The 23644-nt window shown below is 51.9% G+C and overlaps 1 protein-coding gene across 3 annotated transcripts in view; it reads left to right on the top strand.

The window, feature by feature from the left end:
* CDH22 (cadherin 22) overlaps positions 1-23644 on the top strand; it is a 76494-nt gene that overhangs the window by 39250 nt on the left and 13600 nt on the right. For all 3 annotated transcript variants that reach the window (XM_033074826.2, XM_033074827.2, XM_033074828.2), the window contains exons 5-8: positions 8981-9148; positions 10104-10291; positions 11120-11373; positions 18303-18439. In XM_033074826.2, the coding sequence (XP_032930717.1) occupies positions 8981-9148; positions 10104-10291; positions 11120-11373; positions 18303-18439 (747 nt within the window). The remainder of the gene's footprint in view (positions 1-8980; positions 9149-10103; positions 10292-11119; positions 11374-18302; positions 18440-23644) is intronic.

The following is a 23644-nucleotide window of genomic DNA, read 5'->3' as shown; positions in this document are numbered from 1 at the left end:
AGGAATGCCCCCACAGGCACATAAAACTTCAGTGTGGAAGGTTTAAATACTACCAAAGGGGCCTTACCAAAGGCTGCATCGTTATCACCAGGGCCTTGATTAAAGGTAACACTTTAAATTAAGGATAGGTTTATAAATGTTCTATTAATATTTAATGAAAGAACAGTAGAAGCTGCTCCATTCCTTAATAACTTATAATGGAGCCTGTTGTAAAATGCCTCTGTAATAAATCCCTGGCAGATGATGCTCTGACATACTGGTTAGAGTAGCCCATAACCAGGAGATGTTGGGGTATATATTCTCCTTGCCTCCCAGGAGCTTGACTCTCATTACCCTTAATGGGAGCCTCACAAGCTTGCTAAGGAGAGAAGACACTCAAATGCTAATAAGGGATATTTAAGGCACAAAGCATGCAGTCAAGTGCCCATAGTTTAATGAAAATTTGTCAAAGGACAGGCAGGCTGAGGAGCTGCAGCTTGAGTTGGAAAACTGGACAGCAAAGTCCTCCCCACCCTATTGCTGAACCACAGTGACATGGACTAAAGTCAACCCCTGGGCTGAAGTACCAAGTCTCTGTCAGGTTGATCTCTGTCTGTGCTGATAGATATTTTCTAAGGCTGTTTTTATGTCAGTCAGAGTGAAATTTGTTTGGAGAAGCTGGTGTAAAGGAGGTCTGTGTGCCTGAGCCTCTGCATCTCAGCCCCTGCACCTCCTGACAATGCCCTAGTGCACATGGGGAAGCTGGTGCCAGCTCTGGCTCTGCCACCAGCCTGGCTGCTGCTGGAGGAACACTCAGATTTGGGAGTTTGGGAGCTCCTACACACACCTGACATCAGCTCTGTGGCATGTGGTGGGAAATACTTTTGTGTGGGCTGAGGCTGGTGCAGTGAGGAGAGGACACAAGCAGCAGGTTGGGGCTGTACCCACCCCCTGCTCAGGAGCTGTTACACCTGGGCTCTCTTCTCTCCCAGATTTGCTTTGTTTTACATTGTGTGAGTAGGAACAATGGGCTAAACACTGAAAACTCAGGTGCACGTGAGATCCTGTTAATCTGAGACAGCTTTGTGTGAGTGAAAGTCTGGCTGCTAGAATGGAGAGGGACCACTGGGAACAAACTGCACAAGCCAGGACGTGCAGAGGCTCAGCTTCCTGCCACATTAATGCTCTGTATTAAGGCATAAACTAAAATGTGCACTGTGGGACTGTGGTGAGAATTAATGTCACTCTGGGAATCCAAGCTTCTTGATTCCTTGACTTTTTGTGTCTTAATTCTCTAGCTGGCTGTTTCATACACTGGGGGGTTGATTTACTGTTTTACTTGCCTGTGTTTCATAAAGGCAAAATTGCTGACAGTCTGCGTAAGACTCCAGCCCCTCCTGAGCACGTCTGTTTCCAGGATAGCTGGCTGCTAACACAGGTGTTGGGGCTGACTCTGGCAATGTCTGAGCTGCAAATGGCCTGTGGCAGCTGCCTCCCCAGCACTGCAGGAACTGCAGGGCTGCAGCTCTGCCCATCAGCCGCTCAGGTTGTGGCTGCAGCCTGTCCTGCACCCCTCTGTCAGCACTGGCCCATGTGGATGCAGCAGTGCTCTGGGGGCACATGGTGTCATCACATCCATGCAAGCACACCCCACCCTGCTCCCACTCTTTTTCTGTTAGAATAAGTTTTTATGCTGCACAGGGGAATCCAGGTCTGATTGCCCGGGGTGGCCCAGCTTCTGCCCTGAGCATAAGATTTAATTATCCATAGCAGCAGCGTAGCTCTCAGAGCCACCATTGTTATTAATGGCCATAAAAAGAACCATAAAAACCTGGCGTGTTACATTTCTTATAATATATGATAATGAAGGACAATTTGATTTCCTTTTTTGGTTTTGACCTCGTTCTCTGCTGTTTCTTGCAGGTCCATGCATGCACGTGCTGCCTTGCACACCACCTCAGCCCCTGACTCCTTCCAGCACAGGTTCTTTCTTCCCTCCTTGTCTCGTGCTCTTGTCACACCCTCCTTCACAGCACAGGTGTGGCATGTACAAAAGTGGTTTCCATGCTTGAGTGAAGTACATGGACCATGCAGAGCTGACTTTGTCTCCTGTTCTTGGATGTCACCAGCTGTAGTGTTCAGCTGGGATTTCATATTCAAAGGATCTTTCACAGGCAGACCCAAACAGTCTGGATGCTGTGCTATGCCAAGTCCTGCCACTCAGTAATCCCTGAATGCCTGTAGTGTCTGGGGTCTTTTTGGAGGGAGACAAGCATCTAAATGGCTCCACTGGAACAGTGGGAGCAGCAGTATGGCATTTATGCTGTAGGAAGATTCCAGAATTGAATGATGGTGAAGGGAAAGCACAGCTGATGCACACGAGCTTTTCTTTCTCTCATATACACCAACCACTCTAATGCTTTGAGATTAGTTTCACAGACTGAAACTTGTGTTGTTACCCCGAATCAGGTTCAAGAACTTCACCTCTGTGTGCCAAAGGTCTAGGCTGATTTTTTTTGTGTGTGTGAGTGGGAAGTTTTGTATGCATAAGCTTTTGAGGCAAGGTTTTCTTGCCAACTGTAAGAATATCCCCGTGGCTTGTTGCAAGAGCCTGCAGGCATTAAGCTTTGTAAGCTTTGTGCTGCCTTCCTCTCTCAGGGTGCAGCCAATCTTTGCTCCTTGCAGCACGTGAGCGGCAGTGCCCGTGCTGTGGCTGCCCTGATCTGCTGAGGAGGCTGTGCTCTCACAGCGACCAGCAACAGCTCTGCCCTGCTCTGCAGTGGCAAACAGCCTCTCCTGCTGCTGTGGTGGGTGTTGGCTCTGGGTGAGAGCACTAATCTGACAGCAAAGTCCCCCTCACTGCTGCTGGGCCACGAGCCCAGCTCTGCCCAGAGTTACACAGGGTGGGAGGTTTAGTGGCAGCTCCTCTTCCAGCTCCAGGAATCTCATCCTCACCAAGATCTTTCAAGCTTATGCTTTCCAGTATGGAGATGTGCACCTGAGTGTGGGCACTCTTAGTGAATTTACATGAGAGGATAAATCTGTGCATTTAAATCCACAGGCTGTGTTTTCATGCTGCTTTATGTCACCCTGCATTCTCTGTAGCACTGCAGATTATTCACCTTTATAGGGGCAAATCTCTCTTTTGGCAGGCAGCTGTGCCTGCCTGCTCATGTCTGTTCCCCTGTCCTTTGCAGTGCCCTTTCTTATCCCTGTGGCTGGAGTCTCTGCTGCTTGTGATCCCTTGCACACAGCCCTCCTTGGGAGGGAGCCTGAAACTGCTCAGCACCCCACAGCCTGGTGCCCCTATTTCCAGCAGTCTTGTTCATCCCTTTGTAGGGATATTGAGTGCTATAGAGCACCCAGAGCGTGTAACACCATAGGTTTTGTGATGTTTTGTGCTTTCCTTAAAAGCCAGCTTGTCAATTTGGGGCTGTGCATGGGAACCTGGCTTTTTACCGTAAGGAAGAGGTTGTTCTTCAAATCTGTCACTATGCTGAATGCAGGGAAAAGGCAGAAGAACTCAAAAGGTATTTGAAATACAATCTGGCATTTGTGATGACTTAAACCAGCTCCTGAGTTCTGGAGCCTATGTCCTGATTTAGACTGAGCCGGGAAGGGCTTGGAGCTTTTTATGCCAGGGAGAATGGAGACACTGGCCTGCTGGGATGAAGCTGATGGCTATTTGTGTGCAGCCCTTGGTTGTTTCATCCCTACCTGCCAGCCTTGCTGTGTGTGGAGGCAGACCTGCCCTGGTCCTGGGGCAGTAAGGCAGGGATGGGAGAGGAGCTGTGTGTGGGAGCCTGCTGCACACTGAGCTGGGCTGGTGAGCTGTGTGATGTGGTGATGGCAGGCAGAACACGTTTCTCTGCTGCTTTTGCCAGTTTGTTAAAAATGCTCCTGGGTGCCTGGAAACACAGTGTATCAGTTTGTGTGTGTTCCTGTGTGCCCAGGGGGTTGTGCAGGTCTGTGCCCCATCCCTGTCCCTTGCCCACCAGAGCTGTGCACAGGCACAAGGGAGTCTGAGTGTAAGGCACAGGGGTCTGCAGAGAAGCCACATTTATTTGAGGGGGTTCCTCTTGTTAGTGAGATTGAACATGAACAGCCCTTTCCTGACACTGGTGCAGGAATTTCAGCTGGGTTGGGACCAAATTGTATGTTTGGTCATCTTGAGGAAATTGGAGTGTATCTACTAATGTGCCAAGGAATTAATGTTAAGTGATGAGGGACCTAGCTGCTAAAAGAAGGTACAAAGGAAGGGTGAGTGTGGTGTCTCTGCACTGACATGGGCAAGGCTGATTGCAGCACCTTTTTAGGTGCTCCATGAACCTTCTGACCCTTTGTGCCTCTCATAATTCACTCAGAGCACCTTTAGCTCCTGCTTCCCAAATTGTGCTGACCTGAAGGACAGGATAGGGGGCTGGATGGTGACTGAAGTGCTGGTTCTTGGGGCCAAGACCTCTTCTGCAAGGGCTGACCTCCTCCAGGGTGTGTGCTTCCAGCAGGACTCGTGTCCTGGCAGATATATTGGTATTTCTGTGTCCCTGCAGGCAGGTGAGGGCACAGGTGAGGAATCTGCAATCTGTTTGGCAGCTTTGCCATTCCAGGCCTGAGGCAGAGATGGGTTTGATCTAGCTGACCAGGCTGCTGGCAGAAATTAATCTGCTTCATCCAGCTAAATAGGAGAGAGAAAAAGGAGACAGATCCAGATTCTTCTCAGGCATGCACAGTAAAAAGACCCAAATGGCAGGAAGACAAGGCTTGTCAACACGATGGTGGCACTTCCACCTTTAGAGATACTAAAAACCTCACTCTTTATGGCCCAGGGTGATTTCATCTGCCTTTGAGGACTACCTGCTTTGAACTGTAGATGGATCAGGAACCTCCTTAGGATAGGTCCCTGTCTGTTGCTCCATGACTTTCTGGCTTGTTGCTCCTCCTGCCCTCAGCTGGAAGGTGCCTTGTCCAGACACTCTCTGAGGATGTGGACATCTGACCTAGAAGTACCTGAGAGCAGAGCAAAGCCCATAATGATGGGATTCCTGGAAGGCAGTTACCTGCTGAGTGCTTCGTCCTGCTTTGTTTTTATCACCCAAAGAGAGTCTGTGGTTGGAGCAGATTCAGTGGTATTTATGTGATGCTCTAAGTGTCCCCTTGCCTGGTAATTATACTGATTAATCTGGATCATGCTGGAAAGCCACATGTGCCTTGTACCAGAGGGTATGCCACCATGTGTCCACATTATTCAGCTATAACAGATACTGACAGGAGCGAGGGAGACAAGTCTGAGCTCGAGGTTGTTCTTGCTTTGTTTGCAGTGCCTGGGAAAGACAAAGTTTGTCAGTTTTTCCAGCTGGAAAGAAGGTGAATCTTGGGAGATGATAGCAATGACTTTTCTGTGCTCTCTGTACAGCCTTGAGGAAGGTCTGTCTCCATCCCTTGCAGCTTCTTTGCAGAGTCCCTGGGGCTCTGGTTTGGGGAGCAGAGACTGTCTTGGCTCTGAAAGATGGGACCATGTGGGTTTGCAGCTGGTGGGTGTTTAATGCAGTGCCCTTAGTGCCACATGCATGTGGAGCATGTGTGGAGACCCTGATTTGCCACAGCCATTAGCAAATGGTGAGTGGTACCTCAGCCTAGAAGACAAAACCAGGCTGGCTCTTGGGCTGGTGGCCTGGTGTTGCCGTGCAATTTGGGAACAGCATCCCAGGGACAGTCCTGGTGGGGCTGCTGGAGGTCTGGCAGTTTGTCTGCAGCAGATCCCCACCTTTCCAGGATGGCTGGACACACGACACCATGAGAGGGAGTTTCTGATCAGTCTCCACCCCTCCAGAGGCAGAGATTGTGTCTGCCTTGTGCTGCTGGAAGAGCAGGAGCTGGCTGGGGACATTTGCCCTACTCTGCATGTTCCAAACAGCCTGGACTTGCTCCCTGTTGGGACGAGTGACCTTGGAGGTGTTCTGGGAAGTGCCTGAGCACTTTCCTCCCATCTTGCGTGGCATATTATGAGCTATATCATTACGAGCAGCTCAGTTAAGTCATTACAGCCTTGGTGAATGCATGAGCTTTTTCCCTCTCATCCCAATTCATCACTATTGTGCTGACATGAATCATTTTCATTATAAAATGCTTCAGACCCTGTTAATTAACAGAATTGCTTAAATTTCAATGAGATAGTGCGTGCCCAGAAAAAGTGGTTTTGTATTCACACTGTGGCAGGAGAGGCCTGTCAGCACGAGCAGCTGGGGCTGGTCCCTGAGCCCTGGGTGTTTGTGCAGGGCTGGCCCAGGTGGGAGGATGCCATCCTCACTGGGATGGGAGCCCACAGGCACGTTTTTGTCTCCCTTTCCTGCGTCCCCTCTGCCTCTCTGTGTGAGGAGAGGCACTCATGGCTGAATAGCTTCCTCTGAGCAGAGCCAGGATGAATGAGGGGGTCAGAGCAGACCCTGGGCCCCATCACAGGATAATCACCTGCTCCCTTATCCGTGGAGCTGAAGGCAGGAGAGTCCAGGTAATTACAGAACCTGAAGTGACAGAAGGACAAGGGAAGCTGGCTGATAATTGTGCCTATCCATGAGAGCTGGAGAATGGCAACGATCTGAAATGGTGGTTATGTCTTTATAATAAATCCTAACAATGCTAATCATTGGAATAATTGCTAGTTTCAGAAAGGAAGGAATGATAAATGTCTCCTGAACAGTTTTGCCAGCTCCTGCTGCACCTGTAATGTCATGCAAAGGGCGAGGGGGAGAAATGTCATCCTCCCAGCTCAGTGGCATTTCTGGCTGCCTTGGGCCACAGCACCAGTGACTCCATGGTGTGAGCCCTTGTCTGGAGGTGCACAAGGCCACACTGGACACAGGAATGGGGAAACTGGAACCTGCTGGCTGTGGAGTGCAGGTACCAGGTAGCCTTGGGATCTATCCCAGTAGCCATATCTTGGCTCCTTGCAGCCTGCTGGAACTCAGCTGCCCCTCTGCTGTGCTCTTGGAGCTTCAATGCTTTACCACTTCTCGATGTGCTGCACCTCAGCAAATTGATTGCAAGGTGCTCAGACCCCTGGATGATTCTCTACTGTTTGCTCAGCAAGAAGGGAGCTCCCTGTTCCCTCTGTCAGACCCCTCACTGGAGACCCATTCCAGCCTCCTCCAGTATTGTCCCTAGCACCAGGCAGGATTACTGGTGAAACAAAGCAGAGATGAATTTGCAGTTCACAGTAGGAGGAGGTAAAGCTGATAGTTAAACAGAAAACGCTGGAAGAGAGGATTTACAAAAACATAAACCAATGTCTAAATCTGTGGGAATGTTAAAAAATTGAGCTGGAGGGGATTTTATGCTGATTCCTGTCTGTTATGAGATGCTGCTGGTACAGTGGGACTGGAATGTGGTGCTAATGAAATGACCTTGTATCCATGTAGGCTCTCCTTCCTTCCTGACCCTGGTGCCACCTCAGGCCACAGTTTCTTTCTTTCTTTCTTTCTTTCTTTCTTTCTTTCTTTCTTTCTTTCTTTCTTTCTTTCTTTCTTTCTTTCTTTCTTTCTTTCTTTCTTTCTTTCTCCCTTTCTCCCTTTCTCCCTTTCTCCCTTTCTCCCTTTCTCCCTTTCTCCCTTTCTCCCTTTCTCCCTTTCTCCCTTTCTCCCTTTCTCCCTTTCTCCCTTTCTCCCTTTCTCCCTTCCTCCCTTCCTCCCTTCCTCCCTATCCTTTCTTTCCTTTCTTTCTTTCTTTCCTCTTCAAATTTTTTCTTCCCTATTTTGTTTCCATTTAAATGAAGCAGTCGTGGGTGCCTGGTAAATTCTGCCATTTGCAGAGGTTTCAGGCTTTTACTGCTGTTTGTTTCTTGTTTTACATTCCCTTCTATTTTAGTCCTGGTCATTTCCCCAATCCCAGATGAATACTGGAAACCTATAAACACTGCTTTTAAGAGACTTACTTTTGTAAGAAGTACTACCATACCATTAGTTTTGTTAAGCTCCAGTGCATTCTGTGACACAGAGCATGTGTTTTGTCGTCTCTGGTCTCCTTAATTTAGAAGGACACTTGAAAATGAGGGATTTTGTGCAGACAGACTTTTAGAAATGTGCTGCTCCCCTCCCCAGTTCTCCAAATCACACAAGTCTCTCCTGGATGTGCCCAGCCCACGGCACCTGGTAGATGGAGCCTGGGCAGGGGCACCCCTGTTGTGTAAGGGGTGCTGCAGCAAGGCTGGCTCCTGCTCAGCACATCAGGATCAGTGGGCTGTTGCAGATCTGTGCCAGAGGGGTTTTGTGACTCAGCCTGGGTTTTTACAGAGCAGACCTTGAGGCTGGCCCCAGCACAGTCCCCACATTTGGGTGGGGGTGAGGATGAGTCCTCTCTTGCTGTGACTCCTGCCCTCACCAATCCTCTGACCCCACAGATCTTTCACTCACCTCCTGGTCACCCTGGAGAAAAGCACAAACCTCCTCTGTGCCAGGGTTTAGCCCAGTGGGAGCTGCAAGTAGCCCACAGGAAAAGCAGCAGTTGGGACTCTTTCACGCTTCATGAGGAGACTTGCTGGGAGCAGGTTGAGCCTGTGGCCATTCCTGGGCTTCAGGAAGATTTTTGGATGTTTCTGGCTGGCTGACAACCCCCTGGGCTTGTTCTTCTCCCCAGTGCCCTTCTCTCCCCTTAGTTGGCTTTTGCTCATGTGACCAAAGGGGCTCAGCAGATGCTATTTGTGGCCAGCAGTGTGTTCCTGTGGCACAGGCAGCACCTGGGCTGTGGCTGGGGAGAGTGTCCCCAGCAGCAAGGGAGGTGACAGTCCCTTCTGCTGTGCACTGGTGAGGTGCAAGTGCTGTACTGACACCACGTATGATTCTGTGGGAGTGCCAGAGTGAGTCCAGGGAAGGGCCATGAGGGTGGGTGAAATACTGGAGCATCTCCCCGTGTGGAGAGGGAGATGCAGCTGATCCTGTTTAGGTCTGGGTCTTGTCCAAAGGAATCTCCAGTGACCCCTTCCAGGCTCAGCCTGTGCCCTGCTTTGCAGGTGTGATCCGGACCGCCGTGGCAGACCTGGACCGTGAGACACAGGACCGCTATGAGGTGGTGATCCGTGCCACAGACATGGCCGGGCAGCTGGGGGGCCTGTCCGGATCCACCACCGTCACCATCGTGGTCACCGATGTCAACGACAACCCGCCACGCTTCCCTCAGAGTAAGTCCTGCTGGGGAGGGGTGGGCACTGAGCTCCTGCTCCCCTGTGGGTGTGGGATGGAGCCAGGCTGAGCCAGCCTGGCCGCTCCAGCTGCTGCCAGGGTGACCATACCAAAGGACCAGGGCACGCACAGCTCCTGGCCTGGCTCTGAATGTGTCCCTGCCTGGCAGCACAGTGGGTGCCAGGCCCCTGCTCCAGTGCAGGCCCTGGAAGCAAGCATGGCTTGTGTGTTAGGAGAGCAGGGCCAGCCCTTCCCTGAGCCCTTCCAAGCAGCTGGAAGCCAGCAAGGTCCACCGTGCTGCTGTCCCCTGGGAGCTGGGGCTGGAACTTGGCTGCTGGCCTGGCCCCTCCTGGCTGCTGTGTGAGAACTTGGCACAGCCTTGCCCCAGTGCAAGGACAGTAACAGTGCTCAGGGGCAGCAGCCTTGTCACAGCACAGCTCTGTTTTCCATCTTGCTGTTAGTGGCCTGTGACTGGTGCTGGTGTCTGATCTGGGACCCTCCCCAGACAAGGTGCAGGGTGCTCCTGCTGCGGGGAATGGGCTGTGAGGGCTCCGCAATGCACTCCAGCTGTGTCCTGGCAGCTCCAGGCTGGCAGGACAGGGAAGGGGCTGCAGCTGGAGGAGGCTCAGCTCTTGGGCTGCACGTCCTAGAAATCAGAAATCACGAAGGAATCTTTGCAAGGAGTCAGAGAGCACTGATTGCAAGGTGGTTTCCATGCAGAGAAATCAGCCCTTGCTTCACGCAGCGCCTAGAATGTCAGTGCTCCCCAATTATCTTCCCTCAGCTCTTGTTTTTTGGCTGATGTATTTACTTCTCCTGTTGGGGCGTTCTGGGCTGTAGGCACAGTGGGGTTTGGGCAGCCCTCACAGCCCAGAGGTGCCCCAGGGAGGTTTGTGAAGGCTGGGGGTGGTTCAAAGGCAGAAGCAGTGACCCTGGTACCCATTTCTCCTCCAGAGATGTATCAGTTCAGCATTGTTGAAACGGCCCCCGTGGGCACAGCCATCGGGAGGGTGAAGGCAGAGGACTCTGACGTCGGGGAGAACACGGACATGACTTATCAAGTGAAGGATGAGGAAGGGGTGGAGATGTTCAAAGTCACCACAGACAGTAATACCCAGGAGGCTGTCATCACGGTACAGAAGGTGAGAAGTGCTGATTGAGTAGGAAGGACACAGGTCTCTAGGAGCACCCTTTCCATTGGGGACTGCTGCTATTGAATCAGTTGGAGAAAATGCTCTGTATGCTGCTCTAGCAGTAGCAGTTGCATTTTTGTGCCTGCTGATGCAGGGAGAGACCTGTCTCTGCTCTGCCTGCGTGGCAAAACACAGGGCTGAGGCTGGGAAGAAAGGCTGAAAAGGAGCAGCACAAAATACCTGCTGGTGTTCCCCAGGGTGGCTTAGAGATGGCAGTGAAGCAATGAGCTGTGCAGAGGAGACATCATGCATAGGACTATAGAGAGGAATGCTTAGAGCTGTTATTGATAGCACCTGTTAGAGGAGAAAAATGCCCACCTAATTCCTGTACCTGACCAGCAGCACTTTAACTGTATCTGTTTTGGTGGCGAAAACAATCAAGCAAATACTTGGTGCAGGCAGGAAAGAATGATTGTTCTTCAAGGCCACTGTATGCAGCTTGCCTCCCCTGTAGAAATAAGAGCAGGGTGATGAATGATGAAAACTCGCTCATGTGCAGCACGCACTGTGCTGTCTTCCCAGTGAATCCTGGCTGCTCACAGCCTGGGCACCCTGTTGGGGGCCCTGAGGGGAGTGAGCTGGAGGCTTCTCCCTCCTCCTGCCCCCTTGGTGTGGGTGCTGCTGGCAGAAGGGCAAAGCAGAAGCCCCCAGGCTGCTACAAAGGCACTGCTTGGGAGCTTTAGTGGCTCTAGTGCTGCCCCAATGTCTGTGCTGAAGGAAGGGGCAGCAGAGGGGCTCCTTGGGCTGGCTGTGTCTTACCCTCTTCCCTTGTCTCAGCCTCTTGACTACGAGTCAAAAAAGGTGCACACTGTCGTGGTGGAGGCGCTCAACAAGTTTGTGGACCCGCGGTTCGTGGACCTGGGCACCTTCCGGGACCAGACCATCGTGCGGGTCTCGGTGCTGGACGTCGATGAGCCCCCCGAGTTCCGGCCCCCCTCCGACCTGATGGAGGTGCAGGAGGATGCACATGTTGGATCTGTCGTGGGGGTGGTCACTGCCCTGGACCCGGACACAGCGAACCACCCTGTCCGGTAAACAGCGTCCGAACCTCACATCATCCCCCTTCCAGCTGTGGGGTCACCTGCAAGGGACACATGGCCTGGGAGGTGGGAGAGTGCAGGTGAAAGTGGCAAGTGGTGCGTGTGTGGCTGTGTGTCTCGTGGGACAGGCAGCTGGCAGGTGAGTGGCAGGCTGTGCACAGATGAGCGCTGCAATCTCTCGGGCGGTGGGTACATCACTGACAGGTGATGGCTTTGTGAGTGCAAGGGAGCGCCAGGGAAGGTGGCTGGGTGATGCTTGCGTGTCTCTGCTGCTGACAGCAAGGTATCTGCAGTGGTACCTGACACAGCCAGACACCAGGAGTGGCAGGAGGACAGTGGTGAAGGGTGACAAATGAGGTGAGGCTTGGGAAGTGCAGAGCCACAGCCTGGCTCTGTGTGCGTGCATGTGTGCATAGGATCAAAGATCAGAGGAGTTTATATTTGGGCAGGGGACATAATCCAGGCAGCAGCTTATCTGCACAGGACATTTCCCATTTCCATTTAATTTGTGGCTAAAGAGATTGTTACCTTGTTAAATTGTTATTACCTAAGGCACAAAGCAGCCTTCTGGCCCTGCCAACTGGCCTGAGTCACGAGCAGTTGGGTTGGAAATCTGGTGTTCAGAAAACATCCTCAACGTGTGGAAATTTTCCTTGAAATGTGTGTTCTGGTGCCAGGTGCCGCCGGGGCTGCAGGCACCCGTGGAGCTACTCACTTCCAGGGAGCAGCTCTCTGACTGAGAGCTCTGCAGGGACTCAGCCCTGCAGCAACAGAGCAGGAGGGACAGGGATGGGGATGTGGGGTGGAGGGGGACAGGCCAGAGGGGGCTCAGTTACAGCACTTGGTTGCACTCAGTGATGTCCCCCAGTGCCTGTTTGGGGCACTGAGCTCACTGCTGTGCAGACATGGTTTTCTGTTTCTTGGTGGGGTGAGGAGGATCTCCTGATCCTCATGGAAACAAAGACTGTGATGGTTAGAAAGCTCAGAAATACATTTACACATGGAAAGCTGCCATCTACAGATGCCTGGCAGCTAGCAGAGAGTACTGTGTCACAAAGCTGGATGCTCAAAGTTGACTTCGGGGGGAATGTGAATAAAATCAATTTGGTGTGCCAGGAACTGTGTATGTGAGTGCTGCATCACTTGCACTGGGTGCCGTGGGTGCTGACTGCTGAATGTGTTCTCAGCATACCTCTGCTCACCTTGTCCTGTGACTCTCCAGTCAGGCTAGGTGTCTGATTTCTTTCTTTGTTGCCCCTGAGCACGTGTCTGTCAGCACACACTGTTCAGGAGTGTGGTGTGTCCACATACCTGTGTGTGCACATGTGTGCATGTGCTTTTTCACTTGACTGTTTCTAGCAGTGCTGCAGAGCATAAATTTTATTTTCTGATCTGTAATTGTAGAAGAGGGACCTTGGGGACAGAACTATTCTTATTCCTGTTTTTTCTTGTTCTTTGTGCTGCTTCCCTGTGGAGATTGCTGCATTGTTTGCAGACAGACCTAAAGAAAGCAGTGGAGAGAGGCTCAATGCTGTACAGGAGGGAGTGGAGACTTGGACCAGAGAGAAGCAGATTCCAGTACTGGGCAGGAACAAGATGTTGAGAGCCCAAACTTTGCTTTGGGAGTCTGTCCTACAGTGAGCTCAGTGCTGGCAGGGCAATGCCTCGTGTTCAGACACAAGGACCCAGCCAGCAGGACTCCCAGGCATCTGCTGCAGCTTGGGAATTGCCATGTGTTTTCTCTTGTCAGGCTTGATGCATTCAAATACATGTCCTGCCTCTGGCTATCCCCAGGCAGGGAGCTCATCCTGTGTCCCCCATGCTGCCCTGTGGGACTGGGTCCATCCCTTTGCTCCCTCGGCGCTGGCAGTCCCTGCTGTCAGGAGCAGTGGCAGTGCAGCAGGGTGAGCCTTCACAGACATCTTAGCATTACCAAGTGGAGCTGCAGGTTGATATCGGTGGTGCTGATGCAGCACCAATGCAAGAGGAAGGTACAGTTGGATCTCTGCTGCTTCCCTGTCCTCTGGCTAGCCAGGTAATTTAATAAAATACTTTGCTGCATAGGCAGCTGTTAACAGCTTCAAAGCAGTGCACAGACATTAATGGCAGCACCCTGCAGCACTGGGATGTGACACTCACCCGTCAGCAGGAGACAGCAGTAAGGCACCTCTCGTTTCAAGTGTGCTGCTCGGAAGTACAGTCACAAGAAGCCAGCACTTGTACTTCACCTCCGATGTATTAGAGAGCACCTGGTCCTGACAGCATGACCAGCATTTGATCCTCAGTGCCTTGAAGTTGGTGTGAACCCTTTGAAGTTGCTGCAGTTCAGTGGATCCCTTTAACTTCCCGCTCCTCATGTGCCAGAGGTGGGAGCAGAGGCAGGGCTGTGCTTCTGCAGCGGCTGCTGTCCTGGACTCGGCTCTGCCTGTGAGTAGGGGAGAGCCACCACTTCTGTCATGTCGAGATGCACTCTCCCCTTGAGGCAGGAAAGAACAAGGATTGCCAGAGACAGCAGAGCAGAAATCAGCTCTGTCAGGGTTTCCAGGTCCTGCTGACACCAGGCTGCCAGTAACGAGGTTTGGGAGGTATTTTTAGCCAAATGGGAAGGGAGGTGCCCTTGGCTTTTTGTTTTCAGCCCCAGGCCAGCACGAACAAGGCTGTAGGGCTCCTGCTGCACTGCCCAAAGCAACTGCTAGAGGCACATTCCAGCCTGAGGTTCCGCTGCCCTCCTGATGATCCCTGTGTCCCACAGGATGCAGTGACTTGGTTTGAGAACAAATCCCTTCCCGCAAGCTGGACTGGGTCACAGTGGCCTGTAACACAGAGGTGAGGATTGAAGGGGTGTCCCTGAGGCACCTCCTCACTGCCTCACTCCAGCTGCACTTTGGCTGCAGAGCCCCTGGCAGCTGCTTGCCTTGGCTGTGAGGAGGCACCTGGGGATCCCCTCTCCCATCTCTCAGAGGAGGACACCCTCCCAGTGACACCAGTGCACGAGCAGGGAGCTGTGCTGAGCTCAGAGTGGACAAGTGACTGTATGAACCCTCTGTGGGGCACAGAACCTTCTCTGGTGCCAGTGTGGGAAATGCCCTCCTAAAGGTCTGGTTCTTTTTATTTTATTCCATCCTTGTCTTTTTTTTTTTTCCTTTGCCTATCAAAGGCTGGAATTGTTCCTTTTCAGAAAAAAAAAAAATTAGTTTCCAGTTGGCTTTTTGGCTTTAGCTGTGTGTTTTCTGGGTGTAGTGCAGTTTTTCTCAGCTGAGCCATTGTATGAAGTAGTACAGTGATAGACTGTCTGTGTGTGTGAGGCTGTTTGTATGGGAGCCTTTTGTTTCTCTCTCTGCAGTGGGAGCCTGTGCTCTGATTGTGTGCATTCCAGGCTTTATCAGCACTGGGAAGATGTTGCTTGGGATTTAAGGTTCTCAGAGATATTCTTGTTTGGCATTCACAAAATCTGGAGACACATGTTGGACATGGGCATTTTATAGACTCCAACAGCACAGCAAGAACTACAACCTGCTTCAATACAAAAGGGAGAGGAGGAAAAAACAAACACAACAAAAAGCTTTTCACACAGTGTTTGAAAAGCTCCCTATTAACAAAACACATGCCATAAAATGTGCTTCTTGTTGTGTTCAGGGGAAAAAGTGAAACAAACTGCTTGAGAAATGCATTCATGGGAAAGATGAGCACCGAGAAAGCTGTTGAAATTAAACAGTCACTTGTAACATCCAAACCAACAGGCAGTGCCAGCAGGAAGAGAGGGAAATGGAGTACAAGGTCCGCATCCCAATCAGAGCTGGGCACTGCGGTTCCAGATACAGAGCAGCAGCCAGCTGCAGGAGAGAGGAGCATAGGTCCTGTCTCTGAGTACTGGAGGACCAGGGATTAAATGCTGCCTCTTCCCAGTGAGAAGCACTGTTTGACTTCAGTGGGATGGGTGAATATGAAGCTGGAGTAGAGGTGGAGAGGCTGGTGGTGAAGGTTGTGTCGTACAAAATTATGTGAGCGAGCACAGCAAAGCACAGCTGCTCACCCCAGCATGGGATGAGATGGAAGCTGTTGGAAGGTGAGGTGTGTTGTGGGATCTGCAGCTCTGAGCAGGTTATGGCTGTGGCTTTAGGGGGTAGATGGACATCCCTGTGCCACCCTCCCAGTCCCCGGCTCCGATGCCAGCTGAGTGCTCCAGAGCACCCATGGCCTTTGGCACCTGCACAGAGCTGCAGCCCCACCTGGGCTGGTCACCTCCACAGTGAGGGGCAGCAGGGTCAGCCCTGCCAAGGCAGTGTGCTGAGCTCCTTCCCTGGGGCAGTACTGAGAAGGTGACAGTTCTCTGTAGCAGTGGTGACAAAGGGATCAGAGTTGTGGTTTGGTCTGTGCCTGGCCATGGGGTACAGGCAGCATATCCTTACAGACCATTCAGAAGTGACAGAATACAACCTCAGCAGCAAAGCAATGAGAAGCATAACAACAGGTTCCCAGTGGCATTGCACTGAACACTCCCTGCCATCCTCCTGCCCTCTGGCTGGGCAGACAGCCCTGTCAGATGTGTCCAGGCTTGAGGGTGCCTCCCATCACCAACTGGATTTTTCTGTGTGGATTTTTTTTGCAGATGTCTCTATGCAGCAATGACAGAAGTGTGATCAAAACAGCTCATGTGCTTATCTGAGAGGCAGGGAAGCCATGGGGAGGTGAAGTACCATCTTGAATTTAACAGCATGAAAAGGTGGAGTGGAAGGCAGGACATGTTCGAGGTCAGGTGATGTGGGAGAACAATGGAAGCAGTAATGTAGAATTAGTTATGCTATTGGAAAGGTATTAGGTGTTGTCATCCCAGTTTCTGTTTCTCTTTCCAGCAGAACATTGAACTGATTTGTACAATTCAGAGTAGCCCTAAGTCTCCCTTTCCTTTGCAGTGAGTGAACAGAGAGTGGATGAGAGGCTGCAGTACATGCCAAGACAGTGTCACTGTCCCTTTTGGAATTGGCTGTGTGCCTGTAAAAGCTCTGCTGCCAGCTGGGAGTTGGGGCAGAAAATGCAGGCAGTCCCTAGTAGCTGGTTTTGAGATACACGAGCTTGTACCTGGCTTTGTGTGAGAGAAGTCCATTACCTCTAGATGCAAGGGGGGAGGAGGATTTCAACTGCATAAATGTTAGATGGTGGCTGGGTGCAAGTGAATTTCGATAGTGACTTTTGAATGTTTTTATTTGACTACAAGAAAGTGCTGTTGTATTTACTCTCTCATCTCCCCATCTGTCTGAAGGGGAGAGAGCTAGGGAATCTAATCTGGTACTGTATAACATGTTAAACAGTGTAGGAATGCCTTTTTGTGTGCCTCCATCAGAGATGGAGCTGTGTGGATGGACAGGGGCTCTGCCAGAGGCACTCCCATCTGCAGCTGGTCCCATCCCAGGGCATGGAGCAGAGCAGCACAGGGCCATCTATGGCCATCTCTGGTGTATGAAGAAGGTGAGCTGATGTTCCCTGGCTGTGAGCCGTGTGGATGATGGACCCCCAGCTGGAAAACTGCTCTGCAGCACATGGAGCACTTCCCCTGTCCTGAACCTGCTGCTAGTCTGGAGTCTGTCCTGCTCTGCTCCTGTCCAGTGTGGCCTTTCAGTCCTACCTCGCCAGCTTTCCAGTTTGCTTTGTCCCTGCATTTATCTTCCTTCTGTGGTTGGACATGTGACTGAAGGCTTTAATGTATTCACAGCCCTCCTTTTGGTAATTTATCCTTTGTACTCTTTGCTGTCTTGTATTATTTAATTCTGTGAAGCACTCTGGGATTCAGTGTGTGTGAAAGATGCTGTACACAATAACATTATGCTGTATTGTTTGTGATTTGCAGGCCTTCTGGATTTCTAATTCTGATTGCAGTGGTGGTTTGTGTTATTTGTGCTATGGCTATGCTCGAGGGCCTCAGCTGGATGAGACTTCCCTTCCAGCCCTTTCCTTCAGGAGCTCAGATCTCATTGTGCCCTGATTTAATGTTGGCTTGCTCCATTCCTTGTGTAATGGTTGGAAATGCAGGACGTGCCACTGGGACATGCACAGATTTGTGGTGTCCTGGTGAAGGCTCAGGGCTAAACCTGGTGTCTGACTCCTTGTGAGCTGTGGGGTTACCCTTGGGGAGAAGTGGGAATCTGGAGGTGGCCCAGGGAGTAGGTGGGTTGCACCCTCAGGAGGGGCTGTCTGGGGCAGCACTGAAGCAGTGGAATGAACAGTGATGGTCTCTGCTGAGCAGCTGGACACTGTTGGAGCTGGAGGAGCTCACCAGCCCATTCCTTGTGGGACTGGGAAGCTCAAAATCGGGCAAATCTTGGGGCTGGCATGATGTGCTGTGTTGATGGGGGGATGCTGACTGCTGCCCACTGCTCTGCTGCCAGGATTGCTGCACCAGTTGCACATGTTCAGTCCAGACCCTGTGCTTTGTGCCTGCTGTAGCTGCACTGAGGTGTCTGCAGATCTGGGTGTCTCACTTGGGTGGGTGGCAGGAGCAGGAGAGGGGGTAGCAGGTGAGGTGGGCTCCTCAGCAGGGGTGCCCACCTTCAGTTTGGTTCATGCTTTTCCTGAACCTACAGCACTGAAGCTTCCCAGAGTCACGGGTGAATTTACAGCCCACAATTTCTGCATTGCTCTGTCTATTCAGAGCATAAGGTTCCCATCAGAGCAGGTTTTTCCCCTTGTCCAAAATCTGTGCACAGTTCCACTTTATGCACCAAAAGCTACACTTTAATTTTAGTTGAAGGCTCTGGGCTTGCAGCCTGGTAGAAACGTGGCCTTCCTGTACCATGCTGCAACTCAGGACAAGGAGAGCAGTGATACAGGGCCTGTGGTGTTAGATTCCAGTACTCCAGGGGGTGGTGGTAAGGCTGGGCTTGGCACATCCAGCTGCTGATGGTTTCCCCTTTTCCTGGTCACAGGTACGCCATCGACCGCAGCACGGATGCCGAGAGGATCTTTGACATCGATGCCAAAACAGGAGCTATTGTGACAGGAAAGGTCCTGGACCGGGAGACAGCAGGGTGGCACAACATCACTGTCCTGGCCATGGAAGCAGGTGAGATGAAGAATGCTGTGTGGAGCAGAGTCTGTGCAAAACTGGAGTGGGGCAGGAGGAGGAATATGGGTGCTGTCATTGCAGGGCCAGCCAAGACATGAGTGTTAATCAACACTGAAGTAAAAAAGAAAAAAAAATGCAGCAGCACTGAGTCTGACATCTCCCTAGACAACCTAAAAATACTCTTCCTGAGTCGAGCATTAATAAGGGAGCATGGTCGAATAGTATATTTGATGAACACTAATCAAATTTGTGTTATCTCTGCGCCATCTCTGCCAGTCATCCCTGCACAGCTTGCTGCTGCACTCACACCTGCTGAGCAGCACCCGGGGCTCCCGGGGGGCTGTGCTCACATCGCCTCCCCTCCTGGATCAGTCATGTGCTGTGTGTGGGTGTCCCATCAGCTGCAGCCCTGTGCCACTGCGGGACTGTCAGCACTTGTTCTGCAGAGCTCTCGGAGTTTGGGATTCACAGGCTGTGCCTGCACCTGGGTTTGTGGCTCTGGATGACTCCTGTGTGCTTGGGATGGGGCAGGCTTGGCACAGAAGGAATGGATGGGAGGTCCTGGGGCTGCAGCAGTGTGAAGGGACTGTGGGAGCAGAATGTCCCAGGTACCATACTGGGAAACACACATTGCCACATTCTTCTAAGTTTTCCATATTTTGGATTTGCAAGTCACCAGGGTAGCCTGGGCCCTGCTGTGCTCTGCCCTGCAGTGGGTACAGGGAGCTGCTGTGGCTGCAGAGCACCTCCTTATCCCTGCTGACATGTGCCAAGGGCTGCCCATCTGTGGGCAGGAGCCTTCCTCAGGCTTTACTCTGAGTGTTTCTTTGCTCATTCGAGAGTGTTGAAGCTGCTGTTCATGTTCAGGGAGCCAGGTCAAAGTCCAAGAGGTCAGATCCTGCCACCCACTCTGGCTAGGTGGCCACCTGGCCCTGGGAGAGAAGCGTCAGTGGCCCTGGCCTGCCCCAAGGAGAGATCTCTGTCTCCATGGTGCATCCCAGTCTGTCTCTGTGCCAATGCTCTGTGCTGGTGACAGGAGTGACCTCTGCTCTCTCAGGGCTGTGTGCCCTGCCTGATCACATCCCAGGGAGGGCAGTCCAGTGCCAAGCTGTGGCCTGTACTGGGGCTCCATGGGGAGGCTCTGCAGGGAGGAGGGGATGGCAGCATTGCAGCACAACTCAGCATCCAGAGGAAACGTGAGGTGACAAGAATCAGAAGGACAATATTTACACGCTGTGGCTAGGATTTCAGAACAAGTCAGTAAATGCTGCAGCTCCCCTCTGGCAGGGAAGCCTGTCAGGCTGGATTGCTTCAAAAGCCAGGGAGACTCTTCAGTGCTCTGACTTCTCCCATGGTGAGCTCTGACTCATCCGTTTTAGCTGCCCAGACATTCTTCCCTGTGACATTATCCTTAACGTTTTGTAATCATGAAATATTAATGACTGATATTGAATTTAAAGTACAATTTATGTCTGAATCCTCTGGCGGAAAGGGCAGTTGTAAAGGTACAGCCTTCTGAGTGATGGAGGGCTTTCAGAGCAGGGCCATGCGGCAGCTGTCAGGATGTGCCTGGCGCAGTGGGATCAGCCATGGCACTGGCAGTGGGGAATGCAGGGCACTGGGAGCCTCCACGCTGGCAGCAGCACGTCCAGCAGTGCAGTTCCTGGCACACAGGTGTCTGGGGCCAGGGGTGCTGGCAGGTGCTCACCATGGACATGTGGGGTGCAGCTGGATGCCACAGGGCTGGGCATCACCAGCCCCATCAGAGGCAAGTGGTCACAGTGTACTCTTTCCTCAGAGAGGTGTAAACTTGGCGGGAGGAGTGGAACAAACCAGCGGGAGTCCTGCTGCCCAGGATTGTGCCTGGTGCCTCAGCTTGTTGGGGCTGGTGGGAAGCTGTACCCACTGTATTCCCACAGTGCCAGGTCCGCCTCATTCCCATGGCACCAGGCACACGGCCTGGAATGTGTTGCAGCAAGATGTTGCATCCCTGGTCTGCTGCTGGGGTGTCCTGGGCAGGGTTTGACCACTGCAGGCTGAAGGACAGCCAGCCCCACTGGCAGCACTTGTTCCCACAGGCAGCTCGAGCAGCTCCACACAGGAGCTGTGCCCCCACCCTGGAGAGCCCTGTCTGGTGCCCAGTGCTGCTGCAGCACAGACCGTGTCCAGGTTATTTTCCACCTGCAGATATCAGAGAGTATTTGCCCCTGGAAGCAGTAGGAAAAGCTGCAGAAGGTGCCCACGATCTGTCTGGGCTTCCCACTGCTGGCATGAGGAGCAAGGGCAGCTCTGTCCCCCAGCCAGGCACCCCAGCAGGAGCTGCCTGGGCCAGCCAGGGACCAGCAGAGTGTTTGGCCTCACAGCATGGCAGCCTGCAGGAAGCATGGGGGCTGTTCAGCTAATCTGGCCTGGGACCAGGCCAAGCGTTTCCACAGATAAATCTTCATCTCCCTCGCAAGCTGTTTACCTTCCTTGGGCTAATATTAGTGATTCTCTTCCTGTTTTCCTCTTTGCTCATGTAAAATGATGAGGCCTTGACTGCTGTGTCCACTGCTGGTAATTGAGATGATAAATCTTCCTGCTGGAGACTGGCTTTAATCAGAGCATTGTGTTTGGATGCAATTTAATGACTCTCATGCTGCTGAGTTTGGGCAGGACTCAGGAGAGGTGAGAGCCATTTATATGTTACTTGGCTTAACTGCTGCTTCCACTTTGCTTCCCCTCAGCTGGGAGCCACGTTTTCAGCTCCAGCCTCTGATATAGCCACCTGTCAGACGAGTCATAGCCCTGGCATGCCCCTGCTCTGTCCTTGGCATCGGCACTCTGGTTTGCAGGCAGGAGCTGCTCCAGCAGCTACAAACCCACCCTGTGCCCCAGAGCCGTGGCTGAGTGGCACATCCCAGTCTTCTCTTCTGCATTTTGTTCCCCCAGTTTGCTGAGACAGCGAGGAATAAAATCCACTCCCGCCTCTTCTGACTTCCTTACTAATGTAAAAATTCTGAATTCAGTATTGTACCAATTTGGTCTCTACACAAGAGAGGTTGGATGCTGTGCCCAGCAGTGTCCCTGAGTTGGTCTGCTCCAGGTGCTGCAGCTGCACAGGGCAGCCCAAAGTCCCCTGGGCTCTCCTCAGACCCAGAGAAGCTGCTGAGCACTTTTGGGTGCATGTGGGGAGGAGGGCAAATGGCATTTGCTGGATTTGGACCTCCACAGGAAAAGTTTGGGTGTATAAATGCAAAGTGTTTTATTGTGAGATTTTGTGAAGGTCTGGAGGATTAAGGGCTGGATCCTGCCACTGCAGAAACCACAAGTCCCCTCCTTTCCTGCCACAGTGGAGGTGACCAAGCACTGTCAGTCCCTTCCCATCCCTGGGAGCTGCTGCAGAGCTGCAGCATTGCTGAGCAGTTGCCCAGAGCTGCTCGGTGTCAGTCCTGTGAGCACTCAGCTGTCTGCAGCTCAGGGAGAGGCCAGCTTGGTGTTTTGCATCTGCATATTTAAGAGAAGAATATCGTCCTGTTCAGATTACTTACTTACATGATTAATTAAGGAAATCCTCTGGGATGTGGATGAAGATTCCTCTGAAGCTTTTGACTCTTGGCCTGAGGGTTGCTGTGCAGCAGGGCTGTGACCATCTCCTGCTCCAGAATCCTGGCACTGCCTGTCCCATCCCTGCCAGTCCTGTCCCAGTGCTGCCTGTTCTGCTCTGTGGGCAGGGGTGTCTGGCTGGCACACGCTGGTGGCTGTGTTGAGGCAGCACAGACGCAGCAGCGTGGCAGCGCTGGGCAGAGCTCTGTCCCCCACACAGCAGCTCCAGTGGCTCTGAAATAATTCCTCCCATGTTGGCAAAGGCAGCTGCCAGTCACCAGCCTGGAGCTCCCATGCTGCACGGCTGTGCTTCCAGCATCTCCCTCTTGTTCTGTGTATTTTCCATGTCTCTTTCCTCAGTCTTTTCAGATTAATAGCGTTCCAACTCCTGAAGGAAATGCAGAAAAACGGCATGTTTAATTTTAATTTAGGAAAGCGTTTAGGTAGCAGCCTAGTTTTCTCGCTGCTGTCAATCAGGTTTTCTCAAGGCTGACATCAATTAGTTTAAAAATATTGAATGTAATTTTGCCTGACACAACATATTGCAGCCACTGCAAAATATAATTTATTTTAGAAGAAGAAATAATTAAACTAATTTGCATGTCAGTCAGCTGAGCTGGAATACCGAGGAGAAACACTGCAATGGAAGATGGCTTTTTTCCCTTCCAGTTGCCCTCAGCCAGCACGTGCTGCCCTCACCTCAGCACGAGCCAGGTGCTGCTCACAGAGCCCTGCGAGGGCAGGTGCCTGCAGCACCCACACCACAGCCTCACCCACCCTCTCTGCCTCTCTTTCTGATGCTGGGACCTGCCTGCTGAGCCTTTGCTCCTGTGCTGGGGCGTTTTGGGTGTGTGCACTCAGGCAGAGAAAGCACAGGCCAGAGTTTCTCACCTTGCAGATGGGATACTGTGTTAGTTGGGTGCTTTGTGCTTTTCATCACAGATGTGCTCCAACAATCTTAATCTTGCTTCTGACCATCATAATATCAATTTATGCCACTGTTACAAAAAACTTATTTCAGGTGTTTAGAAGATAACTTTTTTCAAATACATCCAACCATTTTTCATTTTTTCCACCTGTAAATCCAAGTACTGGTTCAAAGGAAGAGGAAAGCATTGAGAAACCTTCAAATATACATTGTACAGCCAAAATAAAAAGAAGCTGATGTGTGCCTCACTGGAAAGGTGGACAAGAGTGCAGCAGTTGCCTTTCTAACCTTGATGTTCCTGGACACGTCAAATGTTGACCCCGTCACTGAGCCAGGAGTGAGCACGAGCCTCAGGCTTCAGCAGTTTTGGAAGGACAGAGGGAGAGCTTTTGTCTGACAGGGTGCATTTAGAAAGGTCACTGTTTCAGAGCTGTGCCCAGGGATGCAGGACGTGAGCCCTGGCTCGGGAGGTGCTCAGCGCTGTGCTGTGACCCCGCTCCCCTGTGCAGCTGGAGCTGGGCTCGAGCACAGCCCTGCGCTCCTGCCAGGCTCTGAACACGCTGATCACATCCTCCTCAGGGGCTGGGGGAGGCTGTCTCAAAGAGAAGCTGCTTTGCTCAGGATCACCTGGATGTCCAGAGCTGGCACGCACAGTCCCAGCAGGTCCTGGGGAGGGTTGGGCAGCGCTG

This window comes from Catharus ustulatus, chromosome 17 (assembly GCF_009819885.2).
Source record: "Catharus ustulatus isolate bCatUst1 chromosome 17, bCatUst1.pri.v2, whole genome shotgun sequence".
NCBI classification, from domain to species: domain Eukaryota; kingdom Metazoa; phylum Chordata; class Aves; order Passeriformes; family Turdidae; genus Catharus; species Catharus ustulatus.
This window is presented reverse-complemented; position numbering and strand designations above follow the sequence as displayed.